The sequence below is a fragment of the Choloepus didactylus genome, chromosome 13, assembly GCF_015220235.1.
Source record: "Choloepus didactylus isolate mChoDid1 chromosome 13, mChoDid1.pri, whole genome shotgun sequence".
NCBI lineage: Eukaryota > Metazoa > Chordata > Mammalia > Pilosa > Megalonychidae > Choloepus > Choloepus didactylus.
In genome coordinates, this window is record NC_051319.1 from 55,435,054 (window position 1) to 55,447,559 (window position 12,506).

The 12,506-nt window shown below is 36.6% G+C and overlaps 1 protein-coding gene across 2 annotated transcripts in view; it reads right to left on the reverse strand.

The window, feature by feature from the left end:
- PGGT1B (protein geranylgeranyltransferase type I subunit beta) overlaps positions 1 to 12,506 on the reverse strand; it is a 73,599-nt gene that overhangs the window by 15,291 nt on the left and 45,802 nt on the right. For both annotated transcript variants that reach the window (XM_037801125.1, XM_037801126.1), the window contains 2 exons: positions 4,443 to 4,594; positions 1,820 to 1,952 (listed from right to left, as the gene is read on the reverse strand). In XM_037801125.1, the coding sequence (XP_037657053.1) occupies positions 1,820 to 1,952; positions 4,443 to 4,594 (285 nt within the window). The remainder of the gene's footprint in view (positions 1 to 1,819; positions 1,953 to 4,442; positions 4,595 to 12,506) is intronic.

Below are 12,506 nucleotides of genomic sequence, written 5' to 3' on the forward strand. Positions count from 1 at the left end.
TACCAAAGCATATGGGGGTGTAGGACTCCTGGCATTGGTGATGTTGTCTGACTCTTTATTCTACTTTAGGTTAATGCTATCTTTCCTATTGTTGCTTTCTAGCTGTCATGTTTTGTTTTGTTTTGTTTTGTTTCTCTCTCTTTTTCTTTTGTCTCTCTGCCTTCTTTCTTCCTCCTTCTTTGTGGAAGAAATGGAGATGTCTTTATATAGATAGAGGCAATGGTGCTGAATACATAAATACGTGACTATACAGGGAACCAATGACTGTTTACTTAGGATGGAATGTATGGTGTGTGAACAAAACCATCTTAAAAGAAATGGGTTGATGAAGAAATCTTGAGGGCACTATATTGAGTGAAATAAGTTAGACACATAAAGTCAAATATTGCAGGGTCTCAATGATATGAACTAATTATAATATGTTTCATATATATATATATATATATATATATATGTTTCATATATATATATATATAATATGTTTCATAGACATGAAATATAAGTTACCAGGATATAGAATGAGGCTAAAGAATGGGGAGCAGTTACTTATAAGCAGAATGTTCAACTAGGGTGAACTTTAAATGTCTGGAAATGGACAGAGGTGATGGTAGCATGTTGTGAGAATCACTAACAGTGCCAAGAGGTGTGTGAAGGTGATGGAAAGGGTAAGCTCAGAGTCATGTACGTCACCAGAAGGAAAGTTAGAGGTTAAAAGATGGGAATGTATGAAACAGTCAATGTTGTGGTGGACAATGTCCATGATTAACTATACAAATATTAGAAATCTCTCTCATGAACTAGAATAAATGCATGACATTATAATTAGACTAATAATAGAGAGGCATATAGGAAAAAATATATATCTACTGCAAACTATATACTACAGTTAGTAGTAGTTAGTAGTATTTTAACATTCTTTCATCAACAATAACAAATGTACTATACCAAAACTATGAATCAATAATGGAGGGTGGTGGGGTGGTGGTTAGGGGTATGGGAGGATTTGAGTTCCTTCTTTTGTCTTTATTTCTTTTCTGGAGTACTGGAAATGTTCTAAAAATTGAAAAAAAAAATTAATTGTGGTGATGGATGCACAGCTGTATGATGATACCATGGGCAATTGATTGTACACTTTGGATATTTGGATAGTTGTATGGTTATGTGAACAATCTCAATTAAAAAAAAAAGTAAAGCAAAGGATAATTCTAGCTGAGACTAAGCCTTCCTTGCTACTGCCTACAAAAAGATTAAATTGTATTGTATGGAAGAATAACATTTTCTACTTTATATTCTCCTTAAAATTAAAGTTAAATTAAAAAAATACATCAAAATATTAAAAAAAAAAAAAAAGATCAAAAGTCTATTGTTAGCCCATTCAATCTTGTTACATTTGGGATTTCCTAGTCAAAATGGCTTAAGAATCTCACATCCAGTATAAGGAATGGCCTCACCAAGGATACCATAATTTTCTAGTGGGCTTGGTCAGGGCTCCCCACAGGTCACTGCTGAGATAGGCTATCAACATTTCACTTTGAAAGTTTACTTCTTTTTTTTTTTGCCTCTAATGTGGACTAGTCTCTTTCTGATAAAGACATTGTTTCTTCAGATACAATCAGGCTACATTTAAATTTTAATGGCCAAGGAGTCAATGTGTCCTTTCTATATGGATGTCCGGATATACCATGTACTCAGAAAGCAATTTTTTTGCCCTTATTTCCAAATTCTTGGTGAAGGAAATGAGGCATGCATTATACTGCAGCCCCACATATCAGCAGTAATAATAATTATAACCTAAAAAACATCATTATATTCAACTCACCATACTTCTTCTAATATAGTCAATGGCCATTTTCATATCCATGCCTGACCAGTTGTTGAGCATATAGCAAATACAGGAAGCACAGTACACAAATCGCATGTCATTTTCACTGCCTTCAGGTACAGCACAAAAACTGAAAATAATAATAAGATTTACTATTAACAATGTACTATAATTTTTTGTGGGGGTGTTGGGTGGGGAGATAAGAAACACCTACTTGTGTCTTTATCTCAGAAAAACCTATCATTGATTCAAAAACCATATTTTACTTGTACTATTCAATAAAGAACAGGACTATTAACATGAATAATATATCTCTAAAACATACTCTATTCAAAAATTACGATTTATGGGTAGCTTTACACATTACCGGTTGCCTCCTTCCTGATGTCATCAGAGAAAGTTTTACTTGCTCCTAGCCAGGGACAGCTGTGGCACACTGGCATGAGAAATGGTGGCAGAAAAAGTAGCAGGTAAAATCTGGGACCTACTGGGTAGTAAGAAATTCCCAAGCCCAAGTTTTGCTACATCAATTGTCTTGTAAATGTATATTCAGATAACCATTAATGATCATACTGTATTTTAATTTTTACCTATTTAACTAGCTTTAGAGAGGTAATACTGTGTGTCTCTTATCTATTCCTTTTTTTTTTTTTTTAGAAATAAGGATAAGATAGCAGTAATCAAAGACTATACTGAAACAGTAAAATATTGGTGGCATGTGCTGGTTGAGGTAAATATTTAATTTTATAGTACTTCCAACTAGCGTAAATTTATCTTATTTGTCTACATTGGTTTTTCATCAACAGCAGTGTTTTTAAAACACTGACAGGATATCACACTAGATAATTTAACTTATACGATCAGTTTGTTTGAATATCATAGGTGCAGGGAGCAGTGAATGAGAAGTGAGATTTGGTGAGTTTGTACAGGCTGGGGTGAAATCCTGATACATCCCAGAGTGATATAGGTAGAGAGTAAAAGTGTATATGCAGGCCCCTCCCAGGAGCTGGGGAGAAAGGCTCGATCTTGGAGCCTTCCCCTGTGAGGTTAGTTGCTGCAAAGGAGAGGCTAAGCCCACTTATAGTTGTGCCTAGAAGGCCCCCCAGAGAGACTGTTGCTCAGACGTGCCTGCCCCCCCCCCCCCCCCCGCAAGCCCATTTGGCAGGTGAACCCACTGCCCTCCCCGCTACGTGGGATGTGACTCCCAGGGGTATGAATCCCCCTGGCAACTTGGGAAATGACTCCTGGAGATGAGCCTGGACCCAGCACTGTGGGATTTGAGAGGATGTTCTTGACTGAAAGCGGGAAGAGAGATGAAACAAAATAAGGTTCCAGTGGCTGAGAGATTTCAAATGGAGTCGAGAGGTCACTCTGGAGGGTATTCTTATGTCCTATATACATATTACCTTTTAGTCTTTAGTGTGTTAGAATGGCTAGAGGGAAATACCTGAAGCTGTCAAACTGCAACCCAGTGACCCTGATTCTTGAAGACGACTGTATAACCAGATTGCATGGTGTGACTGCGTGACTGTGAAAATCTTGTGGCTAGCACTCCCTTTATCCAGTGTATGGACAGATGAGCGGGAAAACGGGGAGAAAATTAGTTGAAGAATAGGGTGGGAAGAAGGGGATGGAAAGATTTAGGTGCTCTTTTTTGCTTTTATCTTTATTTTGGAGTAAGGAAAAGATTCAAAACTTGATTCTGGTGATGAACGCACAACTGTATAATGGTAAATTAAAGTAAATGAACAATGGGGGTAGGAGGGGAATGGGATGTTTTGGATGTTCTTTTTTATTTTAATTTTAATTTTATTTTTTGGAGTAAATGTTTAAAGTCTGTGGTGATGAAAGCTCAACTATATGACAATACTGTGAACAACTGACTGTACACTTTGAAAATTGTATGTCATGTGATTGTATCTCAATAAAATTGCAAAAAAAAAAAAAACGGACAGGAAAGTAACAGAGATACTAGTAGATAGAGCACAGAGATGTGAAAATACAGCAGGATTTGTTTGTAAAGTCTTTTCCTTAGACAGCATCACTACTGCTCTATCATTTCCTAACTTAAAATTTTTTTTCTTTTCACCTTAAAACTAACAAGATTCTTTAAAGACACCACACGAACCATCAAATATGGTTCTTAACTTCTTTTTCAACCCATTGAAAATGTCAGTGAAACTACCTACACTAGGATATAATCAATTTTCATCCCTCTTTCCCCCAATCACTATGTCTTAAGGAATAGGAGTTCAGACTAAAGTGTGCTTACATCAAAATTATCAATTCTTTTATCTAGAAAGGAAACTAATGTAGATCCTAATCCTGCAACTATTTAACCATTTCTTAATGGATCATCTCAGTTTAAAGAAGAAAAAAAAAAAGAACGAGAAGAGAATGAAAGGAGTTCAGCTATTGTGATTACTTTCATTTTTATTCTCGTAAGAAATCTCAGATTACTTTTTTGATCAGGCACTTAACCAAACACAGCAAACTTTAGGTGGTTCTAATAAAAGTTTACGATCCTTGAAATTCTAGTATAGTATTATGTCCATTTTTTTTTTTTAATTCCAAAAGATTTTTCTTAATTAAAAAGAAAGTAACAAAGAATGACCCATACCTTCCATCTTCTAGCTGAAGGGCTCTCAAGCCTGCTAAACAAGCTTCTTTATTTACTCGGCTTAAGTCATCTCCAAGAATAACCAAGCACGAAAGGCCAGTGTACGTCATTGCTATATGGCCACTATCATAAGGATGAGCTGTCCCGGGATTCTAAATTCAAAATGAATATAATGTTAATTAATAAACCGATTCTACTTCATTATGTAATCTGATGAGGTTTTAGTAACAGTAAAATTAAATGTTGTTTATACTAATTTGTATAGATAACAGATTGAGGGAAAAAAAACCCATTTTACGTAAGTCTCAATATAACTATGATCTCATACAGTCCAGGATACAAAACTTTTAAATGTACCCTAGACATGTCTTTATGGAAGTATTTCTGATATTCAAATAAACCAAATGATTTGAATTTAATATTTAGTCAACCCTATCACTTCTAGTTCAAGCCTTATTAAGTTAAAGAAGCATGCCTTTCAAACAAAAGATTTACAAAAGAAATAAAATTTTATACTGTACAAATCTAAATTAAATATCACAGAAGTAATCGCTATATTAAAACATTGAGAAACAATACAGTTAAAAAACCTTATTCTGCTCTTAAACACAGTTTAATTATTTGAGTCTCTAATCAACATTAGCACATAGACATGAACAGATATTTGCACACCGATGTTCATAGCACCATTATTCACAACTGCCAAGAAACTGAAACAATCCAAATGTCCTTCAACAGATAAGTGGATAAACAAAATGTGGTATATACACACGATGGACTATTATGCAGTAGTAAGAAGGAATGAGGTCACGAAACATATGACAACATGGATGACTCTTGAAGACATAATGCTGAGTGAAATAACAGACACAGAGAGATACTGTATGTTACCACTAATATGAACACTGTGAAAAATGTAAAATAAATATTTTATATTGAAGTATGCAGGGGATCTAGAGATGGACAGCAACTACTGAAGGGAGAATGACAGTCTAATAAGAACAGATAAACTACTGAAGGCAACCTCAACATTATGGGAATGCTCAGGAATGATTATGGTTTGCAAATTTTCTTGGGTATGGTAGGAACATGTTGGAAGCAATGCAGTTATTTTAGGCCATTTGTTTTTTTTATTCCTTTGTTCTGTTTGAATTTTTTTTTTTTAATTTTTTGAAAAATTAAAAAAAAGCTATTGCATTTAAAAAATGAGCTTCAATGTAGTTATTTTAGGTTATCTGGTTTTTCTTACGCCTTTGATTATGGTTTGTTAATTTTCCTGGGGTATGGTAGGAACATGCTGGAAGCAATGTAGTTATTTTAGATTATTTGTTTTTCTTATTCCTTTGTTTTGTTAAGGTTTGTTAATTTTCTTGGAGTATGGTAGGGACACTTTGGAAGCAGTGCGGTTATTTTAGGTTATTTGTTTTTCTTATTCCTTTGTTTTGTTTGAATTGTTTTTTTTTTATTTTTTGATAAAGTAAAAAAAAAGCTATTGCATTTAAAAAATTGGCTTCAATAATGTAGTTATTTTAGGTTATCTGTTTTTCCTTATGCCTTTGATTATGGTTTGTTAATTTTCTAGGGAAATGGTAGGAATATGTTGGAAGCCAAGTAGTTATTTTAGGTTACTTGCTTTTCTTAATCTTTGTTTTATATGAAATGTTGTTTTTGTTTGTTTTTTAATTTTTCGATAAATAGTTAAAAAAACATTAGCACTTAGAATCACAAGGAAACAAAAAAGAAATGCAAAGACCTCAAAATATCAAAACTGATAAATACTTTAGAAATAAAATAGTGTGGTTTTTAAAACTTAGAGCTCGAATGGGTATGGGTATTACCTGCAAAAAGTGTTTTATGAAGCCTATGCCCTTAGAAAGGGCGTATATTAGATTAGCAACTGCCCAGGCTGAGCAAGGAAGCCAAACTAGGAAGCCCTTATAACCACAGTATGGTCAGATTAGTCCAACTGATTTGACTGTTAAACAAAATATAACCACAAACAGTTACAAAAGGTTTCTTGGGCAATGTGAGAAAGTTTTATTTTGGATAGAATAAAAGCTTACTTTTATAGGTTTCTCCTGTTTACGTTTGAGTTCATCAACAAGCACTTCAATACTAGAATAACTGCTCTTAACATTAGAAAGAAAAAATGGAATGTGTCCCAAGCTGTAGTGGTTAGGAGCTGCATGTACCCCACAAAAACATGGTCTTTTTTTTAAAATTTAATTTTATTGAGATTGTTCACATACCTTACAATCATCCAAAGATCCAAAGTGCAAAATCAATTGCCCACAGTACCATCATACAGCTGTGCGTCCATTACCACAATTACTTTTTTGTCGATTTTTAGAACATTTTCATTACTCCAGAAAAGAAACAAAGACAAAAAAAAAAGAAAACTGAAATCCTTCTGTGCTGGTTTGAATGTATTATGTCCCCCAAACGCCATTTTCTCTGATGTAATCTTGTGTGGGCAGACATATCAGTGTTGATTAGATTGTAATTCTTTGAGTGTTTCCATGGAGATGCGCCCGATACAACTGTGGGTGATGATTCTGATTGGATAATTTCCATGGAGGTGTTACCCCACCCATTCAGGGTGGGTCTAAATTAAATCACTGGAGCCATATAAATGAGCCGACAAAAAGAAGGAACTCAGTGCAGCTGAAAGTGACATTTTGAAGAGGAGCTACAGCCAAAAGGGACACTTTGAAGAACGCACTGAAACTGAGAGAGAAGCTCCAGTTTACAGACACATTTTGGAGATGGTCTTTGAAAGCAGACATTTGCTCTGGAGAAGCTAAGAGGGGACAATCGCCCCAAGAGCAAATAAGAGTAACATTTTGGAGGAGCTGAAGCCTAGAGAGGAACATCCTGAGAGAAAGCCATTTTGAAACCAGAACTTGGAGCAGACACCATCCACTTGCCTTCCCAGCTAAAAGAGGTTTTCTGGACACCATTGGCCATCTTCCAGTGAAGGTAATGAATTGTTGATGCATTACCTTGGACACTTTATGGCCTTAAGATGGTAACTAAGTAACCAAATAAACCCCCTTTATAAAAGCCAATCTTCTGGTATCTTGTGTAACAGCAGCATTAGCAAACTAGAACACCTTCCATACCCCTAACCAAACATCCTCCATGACTGACTCATAGTATTGGTATAGTACATTTGTTACTGTTGATAAAAGAATGTTAAAATACTACTAACTGCAGTACATAGTTTGCAATAGGTATATTTTTTCCCTATATACCCCTCTATTAACTTCTAGTTATAATGTCATACATTTGCTCTAGTTCATGAAAGAGATTTCTAATATTTGTACAGTCAACCATGGACATTGTCCACTAAAAGATTCACTGTATTATACATTCCCATCTTTTAACCTCCAACATTTCTTCTGGTGACATACGTGACTCTAAGCTTCCCCTTTCCACCACATCCACACACCATACAGCACTGTTAGTTATTCTCATAATAAAGTGCTACCATCACATCTGTCCACTTCCAAACACTTAAGTTCAACCTAGTTAAACATTTTGCTCATAATAAGCAACCGCTCCCCATTCTTTAGCCTCGTTCTATATCCTAGTAATTTATATTTCGTGTCTGTAAGTTTACATATTCTAATTAGTTCATATCAGGGAGACCATACAATGTTTGTCCTTATGTGTCTGACTTATTTCACTCAATATAGTGCCCTCAAGGTTTCTTCATCAACCTGTTCTTTTTTTAAGATGGTTTTGTTCATCCCCCATACATTCTGTCCTAAGTAAACAATCAGTGGTTCCCTGCATAATCACGTATTTATGCATTCACCACCATCACCACTATCTATACAAGGACATCTCCATTTCTGCCAGAAAGGAGGAGGAAGAGTCAAAGAAGGTAGACAAACAAAAGAAAGAGAAGAAGAAAAAAAATGACAGCTAAAAAGCACAAAAGGAAAGACAGAATTAAACTAAAGTAGAAAAAGAGTCACACAACACCACCAATGCCAAAAGTCCCATACTCCTCCCTTAAGTCCCCCTCTTGCAGGCATTTAGTTTTGGTATATTGCCTTTGTTACATTAAAGGAAGCATAATACAATGTTTCTGTTAACTATAGTCTCTAGTTTGCATTGATTGTACTTTGGTTCCCAATACCATCCCATTTTTAACAACTTGCAAGGTTGACATTGAAAAAAAAATTTGTATATTTTATCACAACTGTTGAGCACTATAGGTTTCACTGAATTAAACAGTCCCAGCCTTTATCTTTCCTCTTTCCTTCTGGTGTCCCACATGTTCCTAACCTTTCTCTTTCAACCATACTCACAGCCATCTTTGTTCACTGTACTTACATTGCTGTGCTACCATCACCCAAAACTGTTCCAAATCTCTCACTCCTGTCTTTTCCTATGTATTTGTAGTGCTCCCTTCAGTATTTCCTGTAAAGCAGGTATCTTGCTCACAAACTCTCTCATTGTCTGTCTGTCAGAGAATATTTTGAACTCTCCCTCATATTTGAAGGACAGTTTTGCTGGAGATAGGATTCTTGGTTAGTCGTTTTGCTCTTTCAGTATCTTAAATATATCACATCACTTCCTTCTTGCCTCCATGGTTTCTACTCACAAACCCACACCTAGTCTTATCAAGCTTCCTTTGTATGTAATGGATAGCTTTTCTGTTGTTGCTTTCAGGATTCTCTCTGTCTTGGACGTTTGATAATCTGATTATTAAGTGTCTCGGTGTAGGTCTATTCAGATCTATTCTGTTTGGGGTATGTGGAGCTTCTTGGATGTGTAATTTTATGTCTTTCATAACACATGGGAAATTTTCATTGATTATTTCCTCTGTTATTGCTTCTGCCCCTTTTCCCTTCTCTTCCCCTTCTGGAACATCCATGACACACACATTCATGTGCTTCATGTTGTCATTCAGTTCCCTGAGATGTTGCTCATATTTTTCCATTCTTTTCCCTATCTGTTCTTTTGTGTGTAGGATTTCAGGTGTCTCATTCTCCAGTTCCTGAGTGTTTTCTTCTGCCTCTTGAGATCTGCTATTGTATGCCTCCATTATGTTTTTCATCTCTTGTGCCTTTCATTTCCATAGATTCTGCCAGCTGTTTTTTCAAACTTTTGATTTGTACCTTACGTTTGCCCAATGTTTTCTTTATCTCCTTCATCACTTTTGCCATATATTCCCTGAACTCGTTGATTTGGTTTTTGATTTGATTTAGCATATTTCCTTGAAAATCTTTAACAGATTGTTAAAGATTTTCAAACTGTATCTTGATTAAGATGCAACTTTGTTCCTTTGGACCATATCCTCACCTTTACCAGTGTAGTTTGTAGTTTTCTGTTGTCTAGGCATCCAGCTACCTTGGTTACCCCAATCAGATTTTCCCAGAACTGAATGGGTTCAGATCTCAAAACGGTGTTATATTCAGTTTCAAGTCTCCCTGAAGGTGTGTCTTAGAAGATTGACAGACTTTCCTGTGATGTCTCTAGCCACTGTGCTTTTCCTAACCTGCCCAGCAGGTGGTGCCTGTCAGCCTGTTGTTCCTGACTGGTGTAAGGAGGTGTGGCTCCTTTAGTTTCTGTTTTGGCTATTTTTCCCCAGGCTCTGGGGTCTGAGTTATGAAGGGGAGGCTGGCACTAGAGCTGGGCCCCACCTCCTTCCTCTTAGGGAAAATCCACCCCCTAGGGAGTTATCTTCTGCATTTGAATTGCTTCTTTGACCCTCTGACTGTTATCTCCACCCCTGTCGGTTAGAGCGCTGCGAACTGAAAATGGCTGAGGCTCTCTCCACTAAGCCACTCAGGTTGAGAGAGAAAAAGGGAAAGAAAGCCCTCTTTCAGAGCCCCTCCATGGCCCAACAGAAAAAAAAAAACATGTTCTTGAAGTTAATCTATTCCTGTGGGTATGACCCTATTTTAAGTAGGACCTTTTGATGAGGTTATTTCAGGTGTGGTCCACCTAATCAGGATGCGTTTTAATCCTATTACTGGAGTCCTTTATAAGCAGAATGAAATTCAGACACAGAGAGAAAAAGCCACAGAGGGAGCAGCCAGAAGCTGAACATCAACAGAACCCAGAGAAGAAAGGAAAGACCAGGAGATGTCACCATATGCCGTTTCCAGGTGATAAACTAAGGACCAAGGAAAGTCAATGGAACTCAGAATAGAATGGGGAGGCCAGGAGAGGCTGCCATGTGTATTGCCATGTGATGGAGGAGCCAAGGAGCAAGGATTGCCAACAACCAGCTCCAGAATGCCAGTCTTTGGGAAGAAAGCATCGCCTTGATAACACCTTGATTTTGGACTTTTTCCTGGCCTCAAATCATGAGCTAGTAAATTCTCATTGTTTAAGCCAGCCAATTGCATGGTATGTGCTTGAGCAGCCCAGGAAACTAAAACAAAAGGTATTGGTTAAAATATACTCCTCTGCATTATCTAAAATATTAACTCCCACAACTATTGAAAGGCATCATATTCTCATTCTGGAAAATGGAGATTTTAGTATCTGCCAGATAGGGTTATTGAGTGGATTAAATAAAGTTACTAACCATAAAGCTGTTACTTATCAAAATGATGGCAATGTAAGTGTAAAATAAACGTCAAAAGGTCACTATTTCTTTGAAATTATGACCCATTGGTCTTGGCACCACCAGTGACTTAATCACTTTATTTTCCTGCTCAATGACCTCACAGAAAAAATCTGCATGGTGTTCAATACCTTCTATAATCTGAACCCCCTTACATTCACCATTTTTCATATGGTTTTACAATATGCCAAGCAAATTTTCATCCTGGCACTGCTTCCCTTAGAACTTAACCTCTAATTCTCCTGGCTATTCTATTCCACATTTATAACAGCCATCTTACAACTGCCATGGAATGTTTCAAGTTTGATACTTAAACTGAACATCTGCTACATAAATCAAATGTAAACCTTAACCTTAAGGGCAGAAGACAGGAACCTCTAAATAATTACAATACAAAGTAGAATGTAAAGTGTCAAAAGGGAGATAGTAAGACATGGATCTACATAAGGGATTCTTTTCTGTAGGAGAAGAGGAACTTGGGTAGGTAGAGAGGGAGAGGGAGAATTATAGGTAGAAGGAAAAGCACAATCCTGGGGTATGTACATAATAAGGACAACATATAGAATATGGGATTCGTGAAAGAAAATAGTGAGAAAAGTGGTTTAGGAATCAATCAGTGTTTCTCAAAATATACTCTGTGGCTAATGAAGATCTCAGGCTTTTATCAGTAAGTCAGAGGTTCATAGGTAGTTTGGTGGTTTTGGAAGAAAACAGCAGTATCACTACACATACTCTGTACTGGACAACCCTGTGTGCCTCCTCAGATTCTTCGTAACTCCATCTGTCTCCTGGACTCTCAGCCACAACCCTCAGTGACAACTCATTGTGGGCTATATGATTCCACCTGGAGTGTATAGCTCCTTCCACCACTTAGAGCGTGGACAATATGGCATGGAGTGGGACCTAGATTCCCCAAAAGATGCCAAGGATCCAGGTGAACTGAGGGTCAAAAAGGGTTTCTGGAGAATCTGTGGACCAAGGGCCAAAATTATTTCTTCTTCAATTTTATTCATTATTTTGAAAATGTTGGCAGTGGGGAAGGGGATTTTTTTTTTTTTTTTAATGTTATTAAAGCACTGTTTTACACCAAGTATAAGTAAACATCTGTACATGGTCTGATACTATATAATGGTCAACGCTACCAATGCCGTGACATCCAGACACACTGTCCACTATGACTAAATGGAGCGCTACCTTTATTCAGGACTGGTTTCAGTTGAAAATATCATATATATGAAAAAAAAAAGGGACAGATCTTACAAATGCTTTGCTTTTACCTTCCCTGCTAAGAGGAATGGGCAAATGTGATAGATAGGAGACGCTTTAGAAAATTCATATGAGCTTGATATAAGCAAGCTGATCTGTGGCTTGAGGCAGTGGAAGAAAGTTGAAGTGGTACCCCTATCAAATCATGTCACCTCGAAAATCACTGCTCTTTATTTCAAATTTTTGAAGCGCATTATGGAAAAAATGGC